This window comes from Cheilinus undulatus, linkage group 1 (assembly GCF_018320785.1).
Source record: "Cheilinus undulatus linkage group 1, ASM1832078v1, whole genome shotgun sequence".
Classification (NCBI taxonomy): Eukaryota; Metazoa; Chordata; class Actinopteri; order Labriformes; family Labridae; genus Cheilinus; species Cheilinus undulatus.
This window is the reverse complement of record NC_054865.1, coordinates 5,370,821-5,396,377: the sequence shown is the minus strand read 5'-3', so window position 1 is coordinate 5,396,377 and position 25,557 is coordinate 5,370,821. Positions and strand designations below refer to the sequence as shown.

Here is a 25,557-nt window from a genome sequence, read left to right as displayed (position 1 = left end):
AATCTAAAGACTTAGATCTACAGTAGAAAAAAATTCAAATAGTGAGTGAGAGAGTTGGTTTTTTTCCACTTATTCAGACTGCAGTCATCCTGTTTGTCAGCCCAGTGGAGATTGGGCCCCACCTAGTGGACAGTAGGTGTTACTGCTTTAATTTTCTCATTTACCAGTCTGTAGTAACACTGACATGAGAAAAAGCTGACGAAAGTTATCAGCAGTCAAACGGCACGGAAAACTTTGGAGTATTGACACCAAACTGCATCTTATCTCTTTAAAACAATTTTTCCTTTTGCCTGCAATTATCCTGATATATCAGCTACTATTATGTTTAGAGCTGTTAATATTGCCATACATTTGCCTCCTTTCCTACTAAGCTGCAACCTTTTTTTTAAGTAGTGCATTTTACTGACATGTTTTTCTAGTGTCTTTCTTTCTTACAGTTGCTGTGCTAAACTGCCTTTTGTCATTATTTTAACAATGACAATAATTTATCATTAATTCAATCTTTCATTCACTAAAATGCTGAGGAAACTCTTAAATCAAATAACTGAAGCAGTGATTGGTGTATGTGGAATTGCCACATGGATGGAGGCATGGTTGGATTTTTGATAATTGTTAGAACAATTTTAATGATGGGGTTGGGGATAAAAGCACTAATGGCTGCATGGTGTAGTAAAGTAAAAAATAAATTGCCCTGTACAGGACTCAGGTTTTCTGGTCTTCTCTGTTCTCTGTTCTGGCTTATAGAATCTTTGATATTGATTAATAATTGTTGTATGTATCCTTTAATGTTATTCAAAACCTATTTTACACCCTTGGTTTTAAAAGTTTCTGCACAACACTAAAGGAAATGTTTCTAATATTTTGAATTACATCTGCTTTAATCTGAAGGAACTTATGTAAACAAAGTAAGATTTGTCTCTCTGTAGCCTCCTCAGTGCAGCGGCCGAGCAGTACTTTGTCCAGTGACAAGAAGTTTCTGCTGGACATGCTGTACTCCAGAAACTCTGCCTCAGCTCCCCTGAGCCAGACTGCTGCTGCTGCTCCTGACACCACCGAGGAAGAAAGCAGCTTCCAGCCTGGTGAGAACTGAGCAAAAAGAGACCAGTCTGTTAAACACCGAATACACTGAGAAAAGTTTCACTGGTTAAAGGGTTTCTCTGAACCATTTCTCTGCACTATTACTTACACCGCCAGTCAGAAAAATGTAAAGGAAATACAAATGCTTTTCTTCAGCACCATACTTGATATGCAAGACAAAAATGGCACTGACCTGTTTTGTTGCTGGAAATTGAAGCAGAGTGAGACCTCGCGGTGTGTTTTTCTTCTCAGGTGGAGATGTAGGTAGTCGGGGTCGTCTGTTGGTCGTGCGTCTGTCCAGCTTTAATGCTCAACCAGTGGAGCCCACAGGTCCCAGCGAGAGCAGCGCCTCCCGCAGGGCAGAGCTGGAGGGGCTGGAAGGTTCTGCACAAGCAGCTCTGGCCCGGCTGGCTGAAGAGAGACAGGTCAGGACAAAGCAGCTATATTTGATTAACCTTCGGTTCAGTGTGTAATTACTCAACATGTGGAGAAACACAATGTAAGGAGCCTCTGATGAATAAAGGGTAGTTCCACTCTAACAAAATCTAGACTGTAACAAGAACAAGAGCCTGTATCATTACCTTTTTTCAAGGCTGAATGCTAAAATCCTATACTGATGCAATTCTTAAACTTTTTTGTAACCAGTGTTAATTTTGAACCTTAAATATTCATATAATAATAATAATGATAATGATTTAATAATCATATTTATAAGTTTAAAATCCTGGCCTTACCTATGAAGGAGCCTTAATGTAAATCTTATTTGATTGTGCCTTTTCTTTCTTTCTGTTTTGTTTTTTAAGAACCGAAACCTCCGGCAGCAGAGCAGCATTGACATGGAGAGCCATGCTCGCCGTCTGGAGTCCACCCAGATGAGTCCTCTGGGCCCTGGAGGCCCTCCTGATGCCTGGGAGCAGCTGCAGCCAAGCGCCGCCGCCCTGCGCATCAAAGACCTGGACTTCTCGGACCTGCTGGATGAGGAGGACATTGACGTGTTGGACATGGACACCTTTGACTCCACCTCTGCCCCTTCCTGTTATTCTGGCCTCCCTCCTCCTGCTCCTCCTCCACCAGGCATGGCCGGAGTTCCACCACCACCACCTCCCCCTCCCCCTCCTCCAGGCCCGGCCGGACCTCCCCCTCCTCCTCCTGCTCCTCCACTTCCAGGAGGTCTAGTTCCTCCTCCACCTCCTCCCCCTCCACCTGGTGCTCCCCCTCCTCCTTCCTCCCCCTCCTCGGCAGCTTCCACCCAGAAGAAGAAGAAGACGGTGAAGTTGTTCTGGAAGGAGCTGAAGCAGGCTGATGGGCCTCAGAAGTGTCGCTTTGGTCGGGGGACCGTGTGGGCGTCTCTTGACAAGGTGGCAGTGGACACCTCCAAACTCGAACACCTGTTTGAGTCTAAAGCCAAGGAGCTGCCTGTTGCCAAGGTAACCAGGGAATGGTTCATTTCTACATTCCGATTATTGTTAGACCTTTTGTAAATTTGTTTTTAAACTGTTGTTCACATGAAATTTGTGCAGAAAGGACCTGAGACAAAGAAGTCTGAGATTCTTGTTTTGGACCCAAAGAGGAGTAATGCTATCAACATCGGGATGACTGTCCTGCCTGCTATCCACGTCATCAAAACCGCCATCCTCAACTTTGACGAGTTCGCCATCAGTAAGGAGGGCATCGAGGTAAACAACATAACCAGCCAGCATGTCTTTGCTGAAAATACATTACAATGAAACAAGCACCTTAGAAATAAAATCACACTGACCATTAACACCCCCCCCCCCCCTTCTGAGCAGAAGATCCTGACCATGACCCCCACAGATGAGGAGAAGCAGAAGATCCAGGAGGCTCAGCTGGCCAATCCTGATGTTCCTCTTGGCACGGCAGAGCAGTTTCTGTTCAGCTTGGCCTCCATTAGCGCCTTGACTCCCCGCCTGCAGCTCTGGGCCTTTAAACTGAACTATGAGGCACTGGAGAAGGTAAAATACACTCAGACAGAAGACCTGGTCATGGTGAGACTAAATAGAAAAATTATTTTACTGAGGTGTGCAGGAGGGCAGAGTGTCCATCAATAAATCCAGCTAAACTCCTGCATACTGTAACTTGCCAAGAAGGATTTATTTACAACATTTTAGTACTAGACAATTATCAGACAAAAAGTTTTTTTTTTTTTTTTAAAGGACAGGACATGTTAACTTGGAAGTGGCTACAAACCTGCAGCCAATCATCATTAGGACGTCCTATCTGAATCAGCAATTAAACAAAAAACAACAGATTTGTGACTAAGAGAGTTTAACACAATAAAAGATTACCATAAGCTTGGTGAACGTTCTGTCTGTCACATCTCTGCGGGCCAATCAGAGCAACAAAACGTAGCCGCTATCGAGCTGCGCGTGCCCAGCTACTGACGAATAATGCGAAACATGACGACTATAGACATGTAAGTACTCAACTTTTGTCGTTTTTGAAAAGAAAACAACTCACTGCTTTTCTTTGTTCTTTGTTGTTTCTTTGTTTAATGAAGAAATCTCGTCAAGTTCTGATAAAACTGGCACTTTAGCAGCATCCACTCTAACCTCTTCCTCCATAACTCCACCAGCTCTTGCTGCTGCTTGTTAACGTCATGACGCTGCTGCGCCTGAAAGTACTGCCCCTCGATACTGATTGGTCCTGTCACTTTCTAACCGGGCCCAAACTGTTCAGATGGGAGCTTTGCAAGATGGATTTGCCAGTGAAAAGCAAGGAAACGGGCAAATCCATCTGCTTTGCAAGGTTATACTTCTTGGTCATAGATCTTATACTGTTGGAAAGCCTGTTTATTTCCCTTTGTCATATTTGTAAGGAGCATGGATTTGTGGGATGAGCAGCAGAGTTTACTTACAAAGTTATCAATCAAGGTAGCAGCATGCGTGATCATCTCTAGAAGAATCCGTCCTGTTGTGTTCTGGGAAAAGCTCAAGAAAAGCTCAAACCCAAAAATCTTTTCACTTTTTAGACATGTATAACAAAAAGTATTCAAAAGGATCTAGGTTGAGAGATACTAGTAGGTCATAAAGACTGACTTGGCCTGATCCTGTTCTTGTGTAGTGGTGGTTTAATAAAGTCAAGCAGCAGAGGATCAGAATTTGATTCACTAAATGTCACATTAGTTTGTAGGAGAGGGCTGGTTTTTGTTAACCTTGCAAATTAGACAGATACTCCTGTTTCTGTGTTTCTCACTGGTGAAACCATCTTGCAAAGCTCCCATCTGAACAGTCTGAACCCAGTTAGAAAGTGACAGGATCAATAAGCATCGAGGGGTAGTACTTTCAGGTGTGATGGAGTCGTGACGTAAGCGAGCAGCAACAAGAGGCCGGTGGAGTTAAGGTGGAAGAGATTAGCGTGAATGCTGCTAAAGTGCCAGTTTCATCAGAACTTGATGACATTTCTTCGTTAAAAAAGAACAAAGAACAGCAGTGAGTTGTTTTTTTTTTCAAAAATGACAAAAGTCGTGTGCTGACATGTCTACAGTCGCCATGGTTCGCATTATTCCTTGGTAGCTGCGCACGCACTCCTCGGTAGTGGCTACATCACGTGTTTTGTTGCTCTGATTGGCCCGAAAAGACGTGACAGACAGAACGTTCACCCAATCACACTCTGAGTTTTTTTCAAAGCCTCTGCCCTTTCCCAAACGCTGTGTTTGAGAGGTTTTCTGTGTGGATGTGTGAAACAAATCCATCTGGCGTGCCAGGTTAGGCTTTTGAATTATGACGGGGAGTAAATTTAGATATTTGCTCTTAAAATCCAGTAGTTGAACAACAGTTGTCTAAATGTTTCAGGAAATATTTCAATAGATATATCAGGCACTGGGCTGGTGATGGCCTTGTGGTTAGGTCATGTCTGTCAGTGGCCTTCAACAATGGTAAAAAAGCCCCAATATAAATCTTAAAAGGAAAGATATAAGGCAGGAACACCCATAATTGAAATAGTCAAGGCATACTTTAGTTTAATTCAATGATTGATACAGACAGTATATTGACGTTGAAACTGTGTCATCCCCACAGGAGATCGCAGAGCCACTGTTTGACTTGAAGCTAGGCATGGAGCAGCTCGCCTCCAATCAGACCTTCAAGAGGATCCTTGCCACACTCCTGGCCATCGGGAACTTCCTCAACAGCTCCAACGTAAGAACAAAAACAATCACTTTACATGTCTGAGTAGTTATTGTTATTTCAGAGGTAGCTACAGCCTTTGTCCACAGTGTATTAGCATCCTCAACATCAGATATTTTTGGTTGTTGCACTCACCCTTAATTGCCAATAGTTTGGGAATAGCACTGTGCTTGACAATGTCATTTCTACCTCAATGACCAACCAAAATCAAGAAGGAGCAGGACTTCTGATATCAGCTTTGCATGGTGGAATAGAAGAACAAGAGCTACTAAACATTCTGCTATGGGCATTCAGTGAGCCCATGTGTCACCTTGTGATTTAATAAGAAAACTAAATGTTCTCAGTCAGATGGCTTTCCTCTGAGCATTCTTCACACCTTTTTCTTCGTCTGGTCTCCCAGCCCCCTCACCCACGAAACACAGAAATGCAAATGTTAGGTGTTGATTGTGCATCTTCCTATTGATTGCATCCTGTGCTGTATGCAACCTGTAATGCTGTCCTGTCAGTCTCTTTTGATCGGATTTTTGTTTTATCCAAAACCTGCTCTTCCAAAATCCTCCTCTCAGAACAGAGCAGAGGGCTGTTCCAGTCGCACTGTGAGATTCTCCACTGCACAGTAAATTAAACTCACTTAATTGGATTTCAGTTAATTCTTCATCACAACCAAATGTCAGTTAATGAAAGGTGCCAATATTTAACAATCAGCTTCAAGAAACCAGTGGTATCCAGACTGTGGTTCTGTTTATCTCCAGCTCTTTGGCTTCGAAGCTGTTTAAAAATATAAATCAGCTCACAGATGCCTTTGTCATCAACATCATCATATTTAGCACCAAACTACCAAGTATAAAGGGCTAAAACTTAGCCTCTAATTAAAGACTTGAACTATTTGAATTTAGACTTGTGCAGAGAAATTTGACAATTGAAATTAAATATTGAAAGTACCATAATTTGTGTGATTAAAACTCAAATGTAAACTGTCAGCAGCATCAAATTTATACACCTGTTTATGGTAAGATTTCACAGCCTCAACCTACAATAAAGACAAACATCAATTTTTGTGATAAAAGCCACATTTTTTTCATCAGTAATGTGAGTTGAGCCTTTTCCCCTGTTGCTCTCTGCCTGTGTTTGTCAGCTGAGATGCCAGCTCTCTGCAGGTGTGATGAGTTTGCTAATCAGCTGATTAACTCAGCTGCTCTGTGGGTTTTCACTGAGCTTTAGACCAGAGCGACCCATCTGTGTACTCTGCCCAAACAATGCAAACCCCGCCCCTTTCTGCGGAAAAATATCCTTAAAAATGAATAGAAGTCAATGGGAAAGATTGTGTCATTAGGGATTTAAAAGCTTAAAATATGAAACTGTAGGGTTAAACGGTTATTGGGAGTAAAAATCTAATGACCAGTGGAACAAACATAAAATGTAGTCCACTGATCATCAACTGGCGGCCCGAGGGCCATATCAGGCCCCCCAAAGCTTCCTATCCAGCCCCCCAGAAGATCGTAAAATTCAGAAAAGGAGGAAAAGAAGGTGTTGTGGTTTTAAGACTATCTTTTGGCTCTAACTGTCTACAGCGGTTAAATTCACCCCAGAAACAATTAATATTGAAATAGTCTTAGAATGACCTTGCATTTGATCTGTTTTTACAGACATTCACTTGTCTGCCATTATTAGTTAATATTTTGAAAATATTTATTACATTTATTTTTGGCATAAATGTTGCAAAAAATGGACAGATAAAGTAGTGAAAGGGGGTTAGAGAGTAGCAAAAATGGGTGATAAGTGTCAAAATGGGCTGTGGCGTGGCAAAAAGGGACAAAAATGTGCAAAATGGGTAATAGAGGAAAGAAGGGTAAAAGGTATCAAAAATGAATTCAAAGTGGCAAAATAGTTGAAAAGTGGCATAAATGGATAAGAGAGTGGCACAAAGGGGGAAAACATGCAGGAAAAGTGGTTTAAAAGGGGTTAAAGAATGGCAAAAATTGGGTTAAAGAGGCTAAAAGTATCAAAAATGGGTTAAAAGCAAGCAGCAACCTCCGGTCCTGAAAAATGAAGCCAATGCGGAAGTGAAGAAAATTGCAATACGAGTGTCCACTTGAAGCTGGCTGCAGGAACAGCGGAAGTCCCATGTGGACACCTATTAAACAGCCGGTTTTTACACTAGAAATAAACTGGTTTACAGCCTGGTTAACAAACCAAACATGTCTCATTAGCTAGTGTCTTCATGTGCTCTCACTGTACATGGGGTGAATTTTTTTGTACCACAATTGTTTAGATTATATTTAGGAAAAACCTCACTTCAGACTGACTGGAGTGTCTCATTTGATTGACAGATAGCTCGACAGGCAGAAGCTACGTTTCTGTCAACCAGAATGCTAGCTAGCTAGCTGACAGGAAGTCGAGCTTAGTGGGCAGGCCATAAGTTGATCCAACGTTCGGTTGAGACCACAATTTCAATATGGAAGCCGCCGCGGATTGGCTTCCAAAGCTGTTTGAGTCTGCCTGTTATAAACAGACAGCTGATCTCACACAGGGTTTGTTAAATTCTTTCTACAGTCTATGGTTAAATGTAGCATAAATATAGCTACAGTAGCCTGGCAACATGAATAAAGAGTGGCACACAGGGGGAATAATTAAGAGAAAGGTGTCAAAAAGGGGCTAAAGAGTGGCAAAATGAGCAAGAAGTGTCAATAATTGGTTTAGAAGTGGCAAAAATGATTAAAAATGGGTAAAGAGTGGCAAAAAATGTTGCAGAAATGGCCAGATGAAGTATTTTAAAGGGGTTAAAAATGCCAATTCTTTGGGCAGTTTTGTCTCCTTGTGGCCTGCTGCATTACAGATCGGTTTAGATCTCACTAGTAATGCCTAAAAAAGTTCTGCTTTTTGAAATAAAATACTAATACAATAGTATGTTAATTAGCCCAAAGTATTCATTCAGTTTTGGTTTATTTGAAAGTTCGGTCCACAGAGTCTCTGTCGAGACTAAATCCAGCCCTTCCTACTTGATGACCCCTGATGTAGGCCATTTATGAAAAAATACTTTCATCCTAAAAATATGAAATAAACAAATTTATAGATTTACATGAGGGTGTGTTCAGGCTACCTCCGTCAAATTGGACAGCCAGTCCCATCTTGGTGGAGATGTCATAAACTGACATCACATACCTTATGTGTGTTGGATATAAACACTTGAATGTGGTTAATAAGTTAAGGAATGTATGAAAAAACTGTTAACAGGCAGACAGACTACAGCTCCTGCTGTAACAGAGCGATTGCTAGCTTAAAGTCATTAAGAACACAGCACCAACATTTGCAGCTTTAGTCCTCTCTAGTTTCAGCCAAAAGATGCAGAAGTCTTTTTGACACTATGATCAATAAAGAATAACAAAACAAGCCTTGAATTACAGCTTTTAGATTGTTTAAGGCAAAAAAACACATCAAATAGCTTTTAATAGCATTGTTACTGTTTTCTAACCTACCGCCATTCAATCTGAGGGCAAATGGGGGCACGGTCACACTGACAAGTGGGAAGTAACGTTGCATTGCTCTGATCTATTATACTTGTTGGCAGCACAGCCCTCTGAATCTCTGCCACCCCTTTTGAAAGAGCAGTAAAGGTTATTGTGTTTGTTATGCCTGCCAATAGCCTGCAGTTGCAAATGATGGGCTGTATAGGCTGTGCAATGATGGCAGGGTCAATAATACATTTAAATGTTGATGTAGAGTCAGCTAAGTGCTGTCTGGAAAAAAATCTCTGACCTCTGCAATGGGATGCAAAGGTGTTTTTATTTTTGGCAATGCAAAACTTTTCAAAAGTGCTACTTTTCTCAGAAGTAAGGTAGCTGCATCCTCTATTTCACCTTCTCTCTTCATCCTCATCTTCCTCCTCCTCTTGGCATCTCTCCTGTTCTTATTCCTCCCTCTCCTTCTCCTCCTCCTTTTGGGGATGATCTCCTGACTGTCTGCTGATAACTGAGTTGTTTCTGTCAACACAGATTAAAGATTTAGGGCAGAAACTGACCTCCTGATCTGTTTGCACACTGCAGCTTTAACCACATACTGTGTGTGTGTTTGTGCGTGCAGGCTAAAGGCTTTGAGCTGGGTTACCTGGAGAAGGTGGTGGAGGTGAAGGACACCGTGCACCGTCAGACCCTGCTGCATCACACCTGCTGCCAGGTGGTGGACAATTACCCAGAATCCTCTGATATCTACTCAGAGATCCCTGCCATCACCCGCTCCGCCAAAGTAAACCATCACATCTTTTTGTTTACTCTGATACCACATTATAGATGTTCAGGTGATGACCAGGTGAGTGTCTCGTTCTCCAGGTGGACTTTGAGCTGCTGTCTGAGAACCTGGTCCAGCTGGAGAGACGCTGCAAAGCATCATGGGACAACCTGAAGGTGGTGGCCAAACATGAAACCAAAGCCTTGCTGAAGAACAAGTTGACAGAGTTCCTGAAGGACTGCACACAGAGGATCATCATCCTCAAGGTGGTCCACCGGAGGGTCATCAACAGGTACAGCATGCTGCTTCTCCTCTTGTCATCTTTCTCTTTCTCCTCCTTAAGTACCACCTACAGAAGATCATGATAAGACTGGTCATCAGACTGAAGTAGATCCACAGGCGGGTCATTAACCACGTCTCCATTCCATCCCCTTTCTCTTTCTGCTTTTCCTCTTTCTGTCACCCTGCTCATCCTTCTTCTCCTGAAGGCCTGCACAGAGGATCTTCTTATGTTAGCCACAGGAGGGTATCAGCACAGTCGTCTTCTTCCTCTGGTTCTCCCTTTAAATTCCTTGTTTTCTTCCTTCATCTCCTTTTCTGTCTCCTCCTTCTCTCCCTTATTCTCTTTGTTCTCCCCGTCATCTTGTGCCCTGTTTTGTAGAGATGCCCAGATCATTGTATTATTGTCTGCTGATTTTCATCAGACATGGTGCCATTTAACCTTTGTACATTTGCTTTTGGGGCTGCTCAGTTTTGGAAAAGATTTGGCAAATTTTTCATGGGCACAACCCACATTCTCAGCTCTGCTGCTCATTTCAAAAATGCATGTTCCTTACAAATGTGGCATCATTTAAAAAGGAAATAAACAGGCTTTCCAATGGTATAAGATTTATTACCAAGAAGCATTGTTACAACAAAGAAATAATCTACCAAACACAATTTTCCTTACTTTTTGTGCTGAGTTTATTTTCAGACTTCCTACAACCCCAGTACTAAAAAATTGGGGGACTGTATAAAATGTAAATAAAAACAGAATGCAATGACCTGTATTTTACTTTTCTCCTACAGGTCCTACGCTTCCTCTCCAGTCCTGGGTTAGCAGTTGTCTAATTTGTCACTAACATTTCCCCTCACCTCTCCTGCAGGTTTCACTCCTTCTTGTTATTCCTGGGTCAGCCGTCCTCATCAGTCCGAGACATTAAAGTCACCAGTTTCTGTCGGATCATCAGCGAGTTCTCTCTGGAGTATCGAACCACCAGAGAACGCGTCCTCACCATGAAACGGAAACGAGCCGCTCACAGGGAGAGAACAAAGACCCGGGGAAAGATGATCACTGAGGTAAACTTCCTCCAAGAAGAGAATAGAAAAAATAGAAGAAAATAGAAGTATATGGTCATCCATCTTTAATTGAGGCCATTTTAACAGTTTAAGTTAAGTTGTAGAGTCATGTTAGACCTCAAGTTGGTGGCTTTGAAAGGTGTCTTCTACATTAAAATTTGTTGTATGACAAATGTTATAAAGCAAGGAAGGTTGAAAATTTGTTAATATTTGTTCTGAATACATAAAACTTCTAGAATGAAGGTGAAACGGAACATTTCAAACTTTTATATAAACTTTAAAATCTTGTCAGTTTCAGCACATGAAAGACTTGAAGTTGTGTCAGTAAAGTTAAATCTCTTTTATTCTCCTCTTCCTCCATCCAGACGGAGAAATTTTCGGGGGCGGTGCCTCAAGAAGATAGCCCCTCCCCTGTCTCCATGGCAGCAGAGGCAGAGCCAGGTCAGGAGGAGGAGCATGAGAACATGAAGAACCTTCTGATCAGCAGCAGCCTGAGTGCAGATCAGCGAGGACTCAGACGATCCAGAGCCGTCCGCAGTAAGAATCAGTCTGTTCAATCTGAGCATGCTCAGTTCAGCTCCATAACTTTATGGCCTGGTTCACATGCAGACAGGTTTGAAAACTGAGGTGCAGTTTTCACAAAAAGATCTTTGTCCACAAGAAAATGCAAAAACACTTTACTTAATCCTGTTTCAGACTGGATGCATGAGACGCCCGACTTGATTTCACTTCATTTGTATTTTAACAGGTCAGAGATTCAGACTGCCTCTGAAAAGCGTCTGAGTCTGAGTGAAGTAAAAGCTTGTGTACAGTGTCCTCCCCATTTTCCCTCAAGAGTGAAAATTTTTCACATCTCTTTAGGTGGATGAGAACTCAAACAGGTTCCTGATCTCTTTAACATTGTGCTAAAAATTGAGTACATATCAATTTGTTTTTCCCTAGATTTTTCTCTTGCCAAACTCAGCTCAGTAATACACAGCAGAAGCACTTCCTTTACATTTGGTCTGAACTTGGCAGAAAAATTCGGATTCACCGACAGTCTGAGTTCACAGTTTCACACTCAGCTTTCAGGTGTCTAGAATCTAACCAAACTAGCCCAAAACATTTTCTCCTACATTCACTTCAGATCAGATTCTCAGTACACGTTACGACTGAGATTCTGGCCTTCTGTTATATTTGACTCTCTGGTTCTTTCCATAATGTGAATCTGTTTCTGGTTCTGATCCTCAGGTCTGGGTAGAGTGAGTCCATCCCAGATGTCTGTAGCCAAAGAGGATGGGACCAGCTCCCAGGATGATGCCACAGATGAGATCATGGACAGACTTGTTAAATCTGTTACCCAGAATCCCTCAGACAGACCGTCCAGTCCCAAAACTCGCAAACGGTCCCGAGTGAACAGGAAGTCATGTAAGTACCAGGCCTTTTGGGATTTCTGATTTGATACTTCCTGTTGGAGGTAGATGTTTGAGTCTGAGATTGATTTAAATGTTGGACTGTTCCTTTAAGAGTCAATCCACCTTGAGTTTGGAGTGTGTCGCTGCAGGGTCAGACAGTGTGTGGAGACACAACAGCAGCTCTGTGTACAGAACACATTCATATCACTCATCATATTGATATCAGTGTTTTTATTTGCTCAGTAAATCCTCTCCTTATCAGATAATCATTTCATACCAGCGTCCTGATAATGCCTGGAAGACGCAGCAGTCACCCTGAGCAGACATTTCAATCCAAAGAGAGTTAGAATACTAAGTTACCTGGAAGAGAGACCGCCCCGTTTCTTTTTCTTCAGGTTTAGTCAAATTAATTACCGTGAACAGAATTACTTTGAGAAAGAAAAGAAGCCTAATGCGTGGGCAAAAAAAGCATTGAGAAGGCCTTTCAGCTTTCTGTAAATAAACAAGGAGGAAGGACATAAGATAAGAGAGAGACTTGGAATAGGAGGCTGAAGCAACGGTGGTCTGGCATGCCGTTATATCAATACCACAGTGTTTTTGGGATGTTTCATGGTTAAAGTTATCGGTAAAGAAGAGTATGAAACATTTCACTACATACACAATGATTGCACTGCTTTTCCCAGACATCTTATTATCAGCATCTTAAATAATCAGCCAAAAGTTTCTGAAAACAGTGGTTACTGAATATACAACCGCAGTTCCAAAAAATTTTGGGCGCCATCTTAACTGTAAATAAAAAAGAATGCAATGATTTACAAATCTCATAAACACATATTTAATTCACAATAGAACTAAAACAACAAATCAGATGTTAAAACAGAGACATTTTACCTTTTCATGACAAATATTAGCTCATTTTGAATATATCGGCAGCAACACCTTTCAAAAGCATCCCCTCTTTTTTTTACAACAGTCTGTTAAATCTCAGAAGTGAGACCAGTTGCTGTAGTTTTGGGAGAAGAATGTTGTCCCATTCTTGTCTGATGTTGGGTTCTTGCAGCCCAACAGTCCTGGGACTTCTTTGCTGGATTTTAATTTTTATGATGAGCATAATACTTTCTGTTGGTAAAAGGTCTGACCTGTTGGCAGGCCAGTTCAACATCTCACTCTTCTATTGTGAAGCCATGCTGTTGTGATGGATGTGGTATGTGGTTTAGCATTGTCTCAGTGAAATAGTCGAGGACTTCCCTGAAAGAGGATGGATGGGAGCATATGTTGCTCATAAACCTCTATCTGCTTCTCAGCTTTGTCAGCATTGGTGCCTGTCCTCTTTTCTCTGCAGTTCACGGCATTCGTGGTTTCCAAGCTGAATTTTAAATGTTGATTCATCTGATCACAGAACAGTTTTCCATTTTGCCGCAGTCCATTTTAAGTGAGCTTTGTCCCTGAGAAGATGGCAGTGTTTCTTGATTGTGTGCACATATGGCTTCTTCTTTGCATGATACAGTTATAGCTGTCATTTGTGGATGGTATGGTGAATTGTGTTGTTAGACAGTGATTTCTGGAAATGTTCCTGAACCCATGCAGTGGTTTCATGCCTGTTTTTGATGCAGTGTTGCCTGAAGGCCTGAAGATCACCAGCATCCAGTACTGGCCTTTAGCCTTGTCCCCTGCACACATAGATTTCTCCTTATTCTTGGAATCTTTTGATGATATTGTGAGATATTCAAAATCTTGAGGGTCTTCTCTGAAATTGTTACACAATTTTAGACGCAGTTTTTCAGAGATTGGTGAACCTCTGCCCATCTTTACTTAAGAGAGACTCTGCCTCTTTAAGATGCTCCTTTTATTCCCAGCCATGTTCCTGACCTGTTGTCAGTTAATCTTATTAGTTTCCATATGCTCCTTTAGCAGTTTTTCATTACAAACGCTTACTTTTCCAACATTTTGATGCTCTGTCCCTACTTTTTTGAGATGTGTTGCTGCTATCAAATTCAAAATGAGGTAATATTTTTTATGAGACAATAAAATGTCTCAGTTTCAGCAACTGTTGTGTTTTTTATGTTCTAATGTAAATAAAATACGGATTTTCTGGGATATGTAAATCATTGCATTCTGTTATTTTTTCTTTGCATTTTACACAGTGCCCCAACTTTTTTGAAACCAAGGTTGTAGTTTACATGACTCAAAAGTTCAACTCATGATCATTACCAAATACTTGGTTATTTTAAGAAACATTCAGAAGCTTGTAGTCTGCTGTGGACCTTCTTCAGTAAAACAGAAATCCCTGTGCTCCACAGGGAACCAACATTTGTTTTTACAGGTGAAGGTCAGCAAAGCAGTAGGATGCACCCCTTACCAATAGGGGGTGCCAAAATCAACACAAACTGAAAGATTTAAATAGAGTTACTTTGGGAGATAATGCAATCAATTAATTTTAGCTTGTATAGCACTAGAGGTCACTCTGTGAAAAGAGCTGGTCTAAACTGTACTTTTTGCCGTATTATTTACAAAGACCCAGCATCATACCACCATGAACATTCAGCGAAGTTACAGTGGTGAGGATAAACTTCCAGCTGATGGGCAGAAAACTCCAGCAGAGCCAGACTGAAGTTGAACAGCTACCTGCTGAAGCTGTGATGGGAGTTTTTGAGCCGAACAGATCAGACGTGGGAAGAATGGGAAATATTTTGTGTTTGATGCATGAGAAAACAAACCAGATTGGTTAACACATGAATAAACATAAATGTATGTTTGTTTCAGTGAGGAGGACTCTGAAGAGCGGCCTCAGTCTGGATGTCGTTCAGGCTCTCGGACTCAACAACAAGACCGCAGACAAGGTCTGACTGACCAATCAGTGAACAGCACCAACCAAAGAGACTGAACCCAGACCAGCAGAGAGAAGGATGCCATGAAAACAGATTGTATTATGGAGTGTTTCTGCAGGAGAATCTCTGCTGTGGTTGCTAGTTTGTTTTATTAATTTAACTGATGGCTCTTGAACATGAATGTTTCTAAATGTTACACCAAAGATCTGACTGTAGACAGCTGAGATTATTTAAATACATCCAGACCTTTTGAGGGGAAATAAGCTTTTAAATAAAGTTCTGAACAATCAAATAACCGGTCATTTACAAAGAAAGTAAATCATTTGCTCTTAATGTTGTCACTGTTATCACTCCAACATGAGGAGGAAGTCTCTAAGTTTTTGAAAAGTTCTGAGCGTTACCAGAAACAAAGTTCAACAGAAAAACAAAATCATTAAGGTGATAAAGAACTGTTCTACTTTACTGCCACTGCTTTAATGTGTGTCTGTTTGTGAGTGTTTATGTGTGTTATTTTATTAAATAACAGGATGTACAGTCATTGATCTGAGCACATATCTCTGTACAGTCGAGATATTATTTTGCACTTTAGGTCAGTTCGTGTGACTTGTTGGTAATTTTTTTTTCTTCATGTGTTTTAAGAGAACAAAGGACAAAGACTGTTTTAACTTAAAGAGGAGTATTTTACAAATTAGTGTAAGATTGAATGTGTTCCTTCTATCATTAATAAAGGTTTTTAATAAAGATTGAATTGGTTTGTTTTTGTGTTCAGACATTTTCTTATGTTTTGATTCAGTCAATCTTTCACACATGTGAATCAATAACATGATCCAAGACTGAAAGACTCTGTACCAGACCGTTGTGGTGAAGAAGGAGCTGAGCCAAAAGCAAAGCTTTCAATTTACCAGCCACTCTGTGTTCCAGCCTTCACCTCATGAACTCTGGGTAATGACTGAAAGAATGAGATCACAGGTTCAAGTGGTCAAAATGAGATTCCTCAGTTGAGTGTCTGGGTTCAGCCTTAGAGATGGGGTGAGGAGCTCAGATATCCAGAGGGATCTCAAGTATAGCCACTGCTCCTTCGCGTCAAAAAGAACCAGTTAAGATGGTTCAGGCATCTGGTCAGGGTGGCTCCTGGGTTCCTCCCCTGTGGAGGTCTTCTGGGCACGTCCAACAGACAGGGTAGACCCAGAACTCCCTTGAGGGATTATGTATCATCTAGCCTGGGAGCACCTTGGAATCCCTTAGGAGGAGCTGGAAAACATCGCTGGGGAGAGAGATGTCTTGGTTGACTTACTTCGCCTGCAGAAGATGGCTGGATGAATTGAAATAATCAATAAAAGGATCTAGAATACAGAAAAAGAAAAGTATAGATCCCCTTCCCTTTTTCAGTCTTGTTATGTTGCAGGCTCAATGCTACAGTCAATCAATTCATTTTTAATGTCATTAATCCACTGGTTATTGGCAAAGTGAAAACAGTGTTTTAAAGAGATTGGCAAATGTATTTGAAATAAAAAAAAAACTGAAATATCACATTGACATAAGTATTCAGGCCCTTTATGACAACACTGCAAATTTAGCTCAGGTACCTCTCAATTCTATGCATTTTTGCTGAGATGTTTACACACCTTGATTGGAGTCCACCTGTCCTGGAAAAGCACACACCTCTCTATAGAAGGCCTCATGGGTGACAATGCATATCAGAGAAAAACCAAGCCATGAGGTCAGAGGAACTGCCTGCAGAGCTCAGAGACAGGATTGTTGACAGGCACAGATCTGGGGAAGGCTAATAAACATTTCTGCTCCACTGAAGGTTCCCAAGAGCACAGAGGCCTCCAGGATTCTCCAACGGACATTTGGCACAACCACAAACTTGGAACAGTCCTGGTTTTGAGGTCTTCGAAATCATGTCCAATCAGGTTAATTTCCCACAGAATGACCCCAGTCAAGATGAAGAATCATCTCAGCAAAGATCAGAGAAATGGGAGGATCCTTGAGGGCCTGAATACGTATGTCAATGTGATATTTCATATGATATTCTGTCATGATGGGGTACTGGATGGAGGTTAATGAGAATAAAAATGAATTTTAATGATTGTAGCATCAGGCTGCAACATAATACTGAATACTGACTACTTTGTGAATGCACTGTATGTGCTTAACTTGGATCAGTGCAGCGAGTCGTGGAGGCAATCAGCTTGTGGCACTGCTGAGATGTTGTGAAGCCCAGGTTGCTTAGTGAGCAGCTTTCAGCTTGTCTGTATTGTTGGCTCTGCTGTCTCTCATCTCCCTCTTAACAGGTCAGGCCAACTGGTTGGCCAATCAAGTACAGGAATATCACAGTCAGCAAACCACTTACTGGTGGTTTTGGCTTCACTGTGGGTAGGTAGTCTTGCTGGAACTGTGTGACACTGTTTCAGTTTCAGTCTAGAGTAAAGGCTGTGACTGCTGGCCCACTAGCAGACTGTCGGGTTAATATGAACCCTGAGATAGTTGTAAGAAAACCCCTGTGTGATCGTTTTTTTATGGATGAGAGCAGACCCTAATGATCAAAAACCAACTCCTCATCTCCTCATTAAGCTCGGGATAGCTGAATGAAGTAGCCCTCTGGATATATTCTTGTACATTCACTGGTGTAAAGTGTCAAGAGGACTTGTGTTTTTTGCTTATTTGAGCTTGTTTTGGTTAATAAATTCACAACTTTAACATTGCAACAGCCTGTTTTCCTTTCTTTTTTTAAATCACCACCAATGCCAAAAACCCTTTACATCCCATTTATGCAGAATTACCATCAGTAATGCAGCAAGAGATCTAAATGTTGACCTTGTAAAGCCAGTGATCTCAGACAGTGATCATCAACTGGTGACCCGGGGGCTACATCAGGCCCCCCCATGCCCTCCCATCCAGCCCCATTAAAGATTAATACATTTAGAAAATATGCAGATGATAAATGATTTACTGGTTTTTAGGTTATATTTTTATCTTTAACTCTCCTCAGCTCTTAAACCAGTCCCAAAAAAGATCAATATTCCTGATGGTCTTAGCATGAATTACTTAACAGAAATCCACCTGTCAGCCATTTTTAGGAAATATGATGCATGATAAACACATACTCAGCAATCCAGACCTGATTAAATCTGTAGTTTTCTGTGTCAGCTTTCCACTGACAGTGCATTTTTTCCTGCATGAGAATTAATGCCTCTGCATCATCTGTCAAGACAAAAGCTGGCCTTTGTACAGACGTAGTTGAAGACCCCTGATCTAAGATCCAGAACTTTGAAACCTTCCCATCAGAACACACATTTTTTTCACGTCCCCTGACTCCAGGCGTCTTATCTCTTAGTTTGTATATTTGTTTGATGGTTGCACTTCAGCTCACACTGATGGAAAGAAGAATCAAGCACTGGATTATCTGATAAGTGGGAGGGAAGTCTATGGTGCATTCATATAAACAGCAGACATCAGCTGATCCAGTTTAAAGTTGTTCACTGGCAGGATTACTCCAAAGTCAGGCTGCATGAATTTTATCCCTCTGTTTCACCACTGTGTGACGGATGTAAAGTATCAGAGGCTACTGTTTCCCATATATTTTGGTTTTGCCCCTGGTTAACAGCTTTCTTGTCTAAAGTATATGACTAATGTTCCAAAGCTTTAAACAGACCTCTCAAACCAGAATGTGGACTTGCTATCTTCAGCCGCTCACAGTCAACTGAAGGACTTCCCACACCCCTAAAACAGGCACTCATTTTAGGAATGACTGTGGCCAAGAGACTCACTGTTGGTGATTGGAAGTCCTCTTCCCCAGATTCTTTTCTGAAATGTATGTCTAGTATGCTGTCAGTTATACAAACAGAAGGATTCAGTCTTCTGCAATCTTGTCTACCTACACAAGATCAATGTGGGATGAAAACTGCGTACATACAAAAATATATTTTCAATTCTCCGTTTAATTTCTCGTATGTACAGTGCTTAACAAATTTATTAGACCACCTGTCATATTTGTCTCAAAGACCATCCAACATCGTGAAGTGCTTTAATTTTGTTTTTAATGTCTGAGCCCATTTATTTTCCGCTCTGTTCTGTGTACAAGTTGGACAATTAAAGATAAAGAACAAAAAAATCCCTGTAAAGCCATGCAAGACTTCAAGCTGATACACTAGTCCCCTGTCAGTGAATGACCAGACCAGTCAGCATTCAGGCGTGTTCAGACAGAACTTTTGTCATATCCCTCCAAGTTTGTTTTTTTCACAAGTAGCTAATCAGCCAATCACATGGCAGCAACTCAATGCATTTAGGCATGTAGACATGATCAAGACAACTTGTTGAAGTTCAAACTAAGCATCAGAATGCAAATGGGCTACAGGAACAGAAGACCACACCAGGTGCCACTCGTGTCAGCTAAGAACAGGAAACTGAGGCTAAAATTCACACAGGCTCACCAAAACTGGACAATAGAAGATTGGGAAAACATTTCCTGGCCTGAGTCTCCATTTCATCTGTGACATTCTGACAGTAAGGTCAGAATTTAGCGAAAAACAACTTGAAAGTATGGATCCATCCTGCCTTGGTTCAGGCTATGGTGGTGTCATGGTGTGGGGGAGATCTTCTTGGCACACTCTGGTCCCCTCAGTACCAACTGAGCATCATTTAATCACCACAGCCTGCCTGAGTACTGTTGCTGACCATGTCCCTCCCTTTATGACCACAGTGTACCATCTTCTGATGACTGCTTCCAGCAGGACGATGCACCATGTCACAAAGCTCTTATCATTTTAGACTGGTTTCTTGAACATGACAATGAGTTCACTGTGCTCCAATGTCAACCACAGTCACCAGATCTTAATCCAGCACAGCACCTTTGGGATGTGGTGCAACGGGAGATTCACTTCATGGATGTACAGCCGACAAGTCTGCAGGAACTGTGTGATGCTATCATGTCAATATGGACCAAAATCTCTAAAAGAATGTTAGCTGCACCTCGGTCAGGGTCACTGTTTTGAGTTCAGAAAATAATGATTTGTTTCAAACTGCATGAAAAAACCATATCATTTGATTTCTGCATTACTACTGCAGTTTTACTTATACGCCTGTTTACATCATTCACTTAGCAGAGGGTAGTTTGAAAGGATTAAAGTCCTTAATCTGTAATGTTAAATGAAAAGTATTACATAAGAGTAGTTACTGCTGTATTACTGTTGTAATATGACTGAAATATTTCTGTTGTATTACGTGTTGATAATGAGTAACCAGCTAGGTCCCTATGTTCATTATAAACCAGTGTATGAAGTAAACCACCGCTGGGGCTTGTGCCTCATTGAAATCACTTACTGACTCTGCAAATACAGAATAAAAGCATGCAGGCCTTTTTGTATTATATGTGCACAACTGATTTTAAATAATCTGTCAGTAACCACAACAGGTGTCTTTGCAAAGAGTAAAACCAAGAAAGCATTTGTGTTCTTGTACATGTGGCAGTGAATGACTGCTCCAGTGGTGCTGGCTACAGTTACATTCATGCCAGCATTCTTATCAAAGAAAACTAGTGATGAATCAAGGTCAATGTCAAGGTCAGTTTTATTCATGAGGCCTTTTTTTAAAACTGTGCTTGTACCAAAATGCTGTACAGGGAACATAAAAAGACCAATGACAGGACTGGGATAAAACGGGAGCATTGAAGACACAGGCGGCTTAATAGTGTTTATGCCCACAAGTGTTCATGTATATGTACACTTGAATACTACACTGCCATATTTGTAAAGCAAACTTCAACTATCTTAGACAGAACGTGTGCAGCTGCAGGCATCAGAGCAAACACACTTACAAAGGGACTTATCATGAGACAAGCAGGATATTAACATCACCCTCATGCAGGAATCATACAGCAACACTATGCTGATTGCTGCACTGACAGAGTAACAAGGGGTGGAGGCAGTGTGATGGTGTGGGGCAGCATCTCACAGGAAGAACGAGGCTTGTCATCATTGGAGGAAGTCTCCAATGAGATTCTGCAACCAGCAGCAATCCCATATCTCTACAGTCTAGGACTGAACTAACAACGCTGGCCTCCACAGAGTGAGGTTTATCAAAAACTACATGTGTCCGACCAGCAGTCCTGACCTCAACCCCACTGAACACTTGTGGGGTCAGTTTGGGTGCACAGAGAGACCACACTGGCTGACTTGCAGCTACTGCTGGATGAAGAATGGGACGCCATCCCACAGCGGTGTGTGACCAGGCTGGTGACCAGCATGAGGAGAAAATGCCAGGCTGTTGTGGCTGTGTGTGGTTCTACTGAGGCTCCTGTTTGTTCAATGATGAAATTGTTAAATTGCCATTATGTCTTGTTTCTTCAAACCTCAATCATCCAATCCACCAAACACCAAACAAGAGTCAATGGGAGAATCAGCTGTTTGGCATTGGCAGAGAAGATTTGGCAAATTTTTCATGGGCGCAACCAACATACTCAGCTCTGCTGCTCATCCCACGAATGCATGATCCTTACAAATGTGGCACTATTTAAAACAGGCTTTCCCACAGTATAAGATTTATCACCAAGAAGCGTTGTTACAACAAAACTTTAATGACTGAATTGTTTTTTCTCATTGTCACTAAAAACAACAAATAGTAAGGCAACTCCTGAGCCACATGGTGGAAGTACAAAATAAATATGTAGGAAAAGGAATAAAATACTAGAAAGATACTAGAAAATAAAATCAAATTTAAGAATACAGATGCTCTCAGTCCCAATGTGCAGTTCAAAGTGGTGATGCATTAAAAAAGGGCTGTTTTCACACATAAAGTGCAGTTGTGTGAAATGCGTGGTTAAACAGCATGTGTGGAGGCTGCTGCAGGGCCAGGGGCTGAGGGGTTGAATTCAATATTTGGACTGCTTGAGAGGGAAAAACTATTGTTCATGTGTCTTGTCCATGCTTTTATTGACCTGCCTGAGGGCAGGAGGTACAGCAGTGATGGGAGGGGTGCAAGGGGTCCCTGGTGATGCTAAGAGAACGGGACTACAGTCAAAATTTCATTTGCCCTCAGGTCATTTTTTTTTATATCTTCAAATCAGACAGATTTATTTTAGACTTTCTCTAAACCAGTTAGTCTTTTTTCTTTAGCAACCTCATCTCTCCATATTAAAGCCAGGTGGGTTGAAGGCACTGATGTGGAGATCTCAGATGCATGATAGGTTTTGCAGGGGTCAAATCCTGTTCTATTGCTGCTAAACTTTAACTCATCCAGTTTAAAGTTGTCCACCAGCTACATAACTGCAAGACTTAATTCAACAGGCTCTTCCCCCCTGTAAAGGCTGGGTGGTTGAACTCTGTGGTCACATTCAGGACTAAACTATGAAGAAAATTTGGCCCTGGCATTTCCAGCTCAAACCGGCCCCTTACAGCAGGGTTGTACAGTAGATACCATTTTTTTGCCCCCTTAATACAAATGTTTCTTCATCCAAACTATCACATAGCTCAGAGGTAAGTGGCATCAACACCTAATGGTGTGTTTTCACTCTGTTATGACTGGTGGACACATCCCTACTTCAGTAGAAGTCTAAAGTATGTACTTATTCAAAAATCTCTTCAAGAAATGTGTTACATTCTCCAAACTAAACAGCCTTGAGTTTAATAAATGCTTACAATAATGATGAATTAAGTAGATTTACTGAATAATGCCATTAAACACAAAACTGATTTTTAATTACTTCTAAACCACGATTCGTCTATTTACATGTAATGGGTGCTTTATCATCCTACACCATGACACCTCATAAGTTAGTACTGAACTATTTAACAATTAGGCTGTGGCAGATTTTTTTCTAAATTCATGATCTTTCAATGCAGAGACGAGTGGGGAGGGTTAAAATCAGATCTTTAGAAGACATGACAGGGCCACTTCATTATCATTATCATTATCAAGAAAAACTAACTGCCCCGCTGTGTGTGATTAGCAGAATTTAATAAATCCTACCCGTGGCCCCAAAGTAAATCGGCCCTCCAGCACAGTATGCCAGACTTTCAGTCCAGCCCTGGTCATGTCCTGAACTTAAAGGCTTCTAGAACAGTATTTTTCTTCTGTACAGTGTTTTATGTAATAAAGACTTAACTCCTGACAGCCTTACTGCAATCCTGGGTTGCTCCGGTCACTCTCTGACCCTTCAAGAGTAATCCTGAAAGAGTGGAAATCACCACCCCTCCTTGTTTTGAAAATGTGTTAAACTACATGATGTCTTGCCTATATCTTGAAGAAATCAGGTATTGTCTGAAACTGGTTGCAGACTGTGTTGGAAAGTTTTGTATCGCCCCTCACTGTACTCAATCACCATGAGCTGCAGGGTTTGGTGAATGCTGGACTTCACCAGCATGGTTTTTGCCTTGTACTTCCTTCAGCTACAGCCTGGACCTGATGGACTCTCTAATCAACACGTCCTCTGTACGATTCATGGACTTTACTATCTGCTGGACTGACATGGACACACTCACTTTGACTTTCTAGGTGTGGGTGGGGGTTTGTCTTTTTCTGTCTGTTGCTGGTATTTTGTTTTGTGGTTGTCTGTGTTTGTCTTTGTTTAGTCATAATAACAAAAATGTTCATCAATAAAATTTACTTCACTTTGCACTTTCCCCCTTTTTTCTTAGCTTCAGATCAGAGGGCTACAATGGGAGTTCAAATTTCACCAGAGTGGGCAGTTAAGCTGCTGCTGAGCAGAGAACAGGGGGTCGTGGTGGAGCCAAGGCCGTCCATATGGGGGGATAAAGGGGAGAGCTTTCTGCGGCCCAGCCTAATGGGGGGCCCATGGAGGTCAGCAAAATCACAGTTCATTGTAAAGTTAAACGGCTATATCAGTTTGCTATATTTGACCTTAACCTTTGGAGGCCCTTTAAACTTCACACACTTAAGAGCCATTAAGGACCAAAACAGCTCATTTCATACATTAGGCTAGAATTTTTTTATACATTGGTATTTGTTGAAATCTTCTTTATGGTTCATCTTTCAAAGCAACTCCCCCTTCACGTAAAAACCAAATAATCATAACTTTAAAGGAATTTAACCCTTTTCAATCCCAGGTTCTGTCACAATGCCCCCCTGTGTTTTAGATGAAGAAAATGTGAACCAAAAAAAATCATTATTTTCAATATAACACATGCAAAGTATTTCTTTTTCTTCCTGGTCATCAGAGCCTCGTATATGCCAACAGTTTTTGTCAATATTTGACATTATACATTATTTCTTTCTGCACAATGTCAACTGTTAGAAAATGTGACACAAACGCTCTTAAGGAGCAAAAAGGCTCATTTCTACATTAGGCTATAAAATCATTATACATTAAATTTTCTGGAAACTTCTTTATGGGTAATCTTGTAAACCAACTCCCCCCTTACTTATAAAATCAAATAATCATAAGTTTAATAAATTTAACCCTTTAAATGCCAGGTTGTATCACTGTTCCCCTCTGTGTTTTAGATGGAAAATGTGAAAAAATGAGTTATTTTCAGTATAATATATATATTTTTTATCTTCTGCCGTTTTATTTGTAATGTTAATAAAGTTGATGGACACACGGACCAAACCATTTGTAGAGTAATGTCAGACTTCATAGCTAGGCCATGATGACGTTTGGATACCAGAGAATAAAGAAGGAAATGAAAACAATTTAAGAGGAAAATCACTGAATAACTGGAAAATAAAAGCAAAAAAATGCAAAAGTGGCAGAAATGGGTGGAAATAAGAGGTAGAAAAAACAAAAATGGTTAAAAAGGGCAAATATGGGTAAAGATTGGCAAGAAAAGGCAAAAGTAGCTTAAATGAAGAAACGAATATGGAAAAATGGGCTGAGGCAGTGATGAAGGGGGTTTACAAGTGGCACTGATAAGTAATTTGAACATCACATCAATAAATCACATCTGGGGAGGGAGTTGGCTGAGTCCATTCAGGGGCCATGAGGGGCCCTGAATGGATTTCTTACCCTGTAGAAATCACCGCAGATCCTGGAGGATCCAGGATATTTTGATGGAATCAATAAATGATGTGAAAAGAAAGATTAATAGATTTTTTAACAATGTAAAGCAGGAGCAAGTCTGATTCTGTGATATTTCAACCCCCTGCCCTCTCTAAGGGCTTGTGTCTGTGGTTAGGTTTCTATTACTGTAGAGTTTCTGCAGTATTGACTGTTAGTGGCAGACCATGAGTTTAAAACTTTTTCACACTGCCATAGATCAACAGTATTACCAGAGTATGACTGTAGCAGCCTCTGATGGTTCCAGGTGGTTCCAGGTGGTTCCAGGTGTGCTCCTCCTGTTTTGGTACTTCGCTGAATTGTACCTGCAGTGTTTCCGTCTCTTTAAAGCTCCTGGTCACATGTCCATGCCCTCGGTCCCCTCCTCCTCCGACTACCGGAGCCTGAGTGTGATTCAGAGAGTGTATGTTTGTGTTTGTGTGTGACAGAGAGTGTGTTGCTATAGTAAACCGGCCGCCGGCTCCGTGTCCTCTCCGTGTCTCGGTATAAAAGGACCAGGAGGGGGGGGATGTCAGCCCGCTGAGCCCCGGGGGAAG

At 41.3% G+C, this 25,557-nt stretch overlaps 1 protein-coding gene across 6 annotated transcripts in view; it reads left to right on the top strand.

Moving 5' to 3' along the window:
* fhod1 (formin homology 2 domain containing 1) overlaps positions 1-15,749 on the top strand; it is an 88,054-nt gene extending 72,305 nt beyond the window's left edge. For all 6 annotated transcript variants that reach the window (XM_041783725.1, XM_041783717.1, XM_041783710.1 and 3 more), the window contains 12 exons: positions 927-1,079; positions 1,330-1,502; positions 1,881-2,504; positions 2,598-2,753; positions 2,868-3,050; positions 5,115-5,234; positions 9,303-9,464; positions 9,548-9,738; positions 10,592-10,784; positions 11,150-11,321; positions 12,015-12,191; positions 14,942-15,749. In XM_041783725.1, coding sequence (XP_041639659.1) covers positions 927-1,079; positions 1,330-1,502; positions 1,881-2,504; positions 2,598-2,753; positions 2,868-3,050; positions 5,115-5,234; positions 9,303-9,464; positions 9,548-9,738; positions 10,592-10,784; positions 11,150-11,321; positions 12,015-12,191; positions 14,942-15,024 — 2,387 coding nt within the window. In that variant the 3' untranslated portion in view covers positions 15,025-15,749. The remainder of the gene's footprint in view (positions 1-926; positions 1,080-1,329; positions 1,503-1,880; positions 2,505-2,597; positions 2,754-2,867; positions 3,051-5,114; positions 5,235-9,302; positions 9,465-9,547; positions 9,739-10,591; positions 10,785-11,149; positions 11,322-12,014; positions 12,192-14,941) is intronic.
* Positions 15,750-25,557: the final 9,808 nt, after the last annotated feature.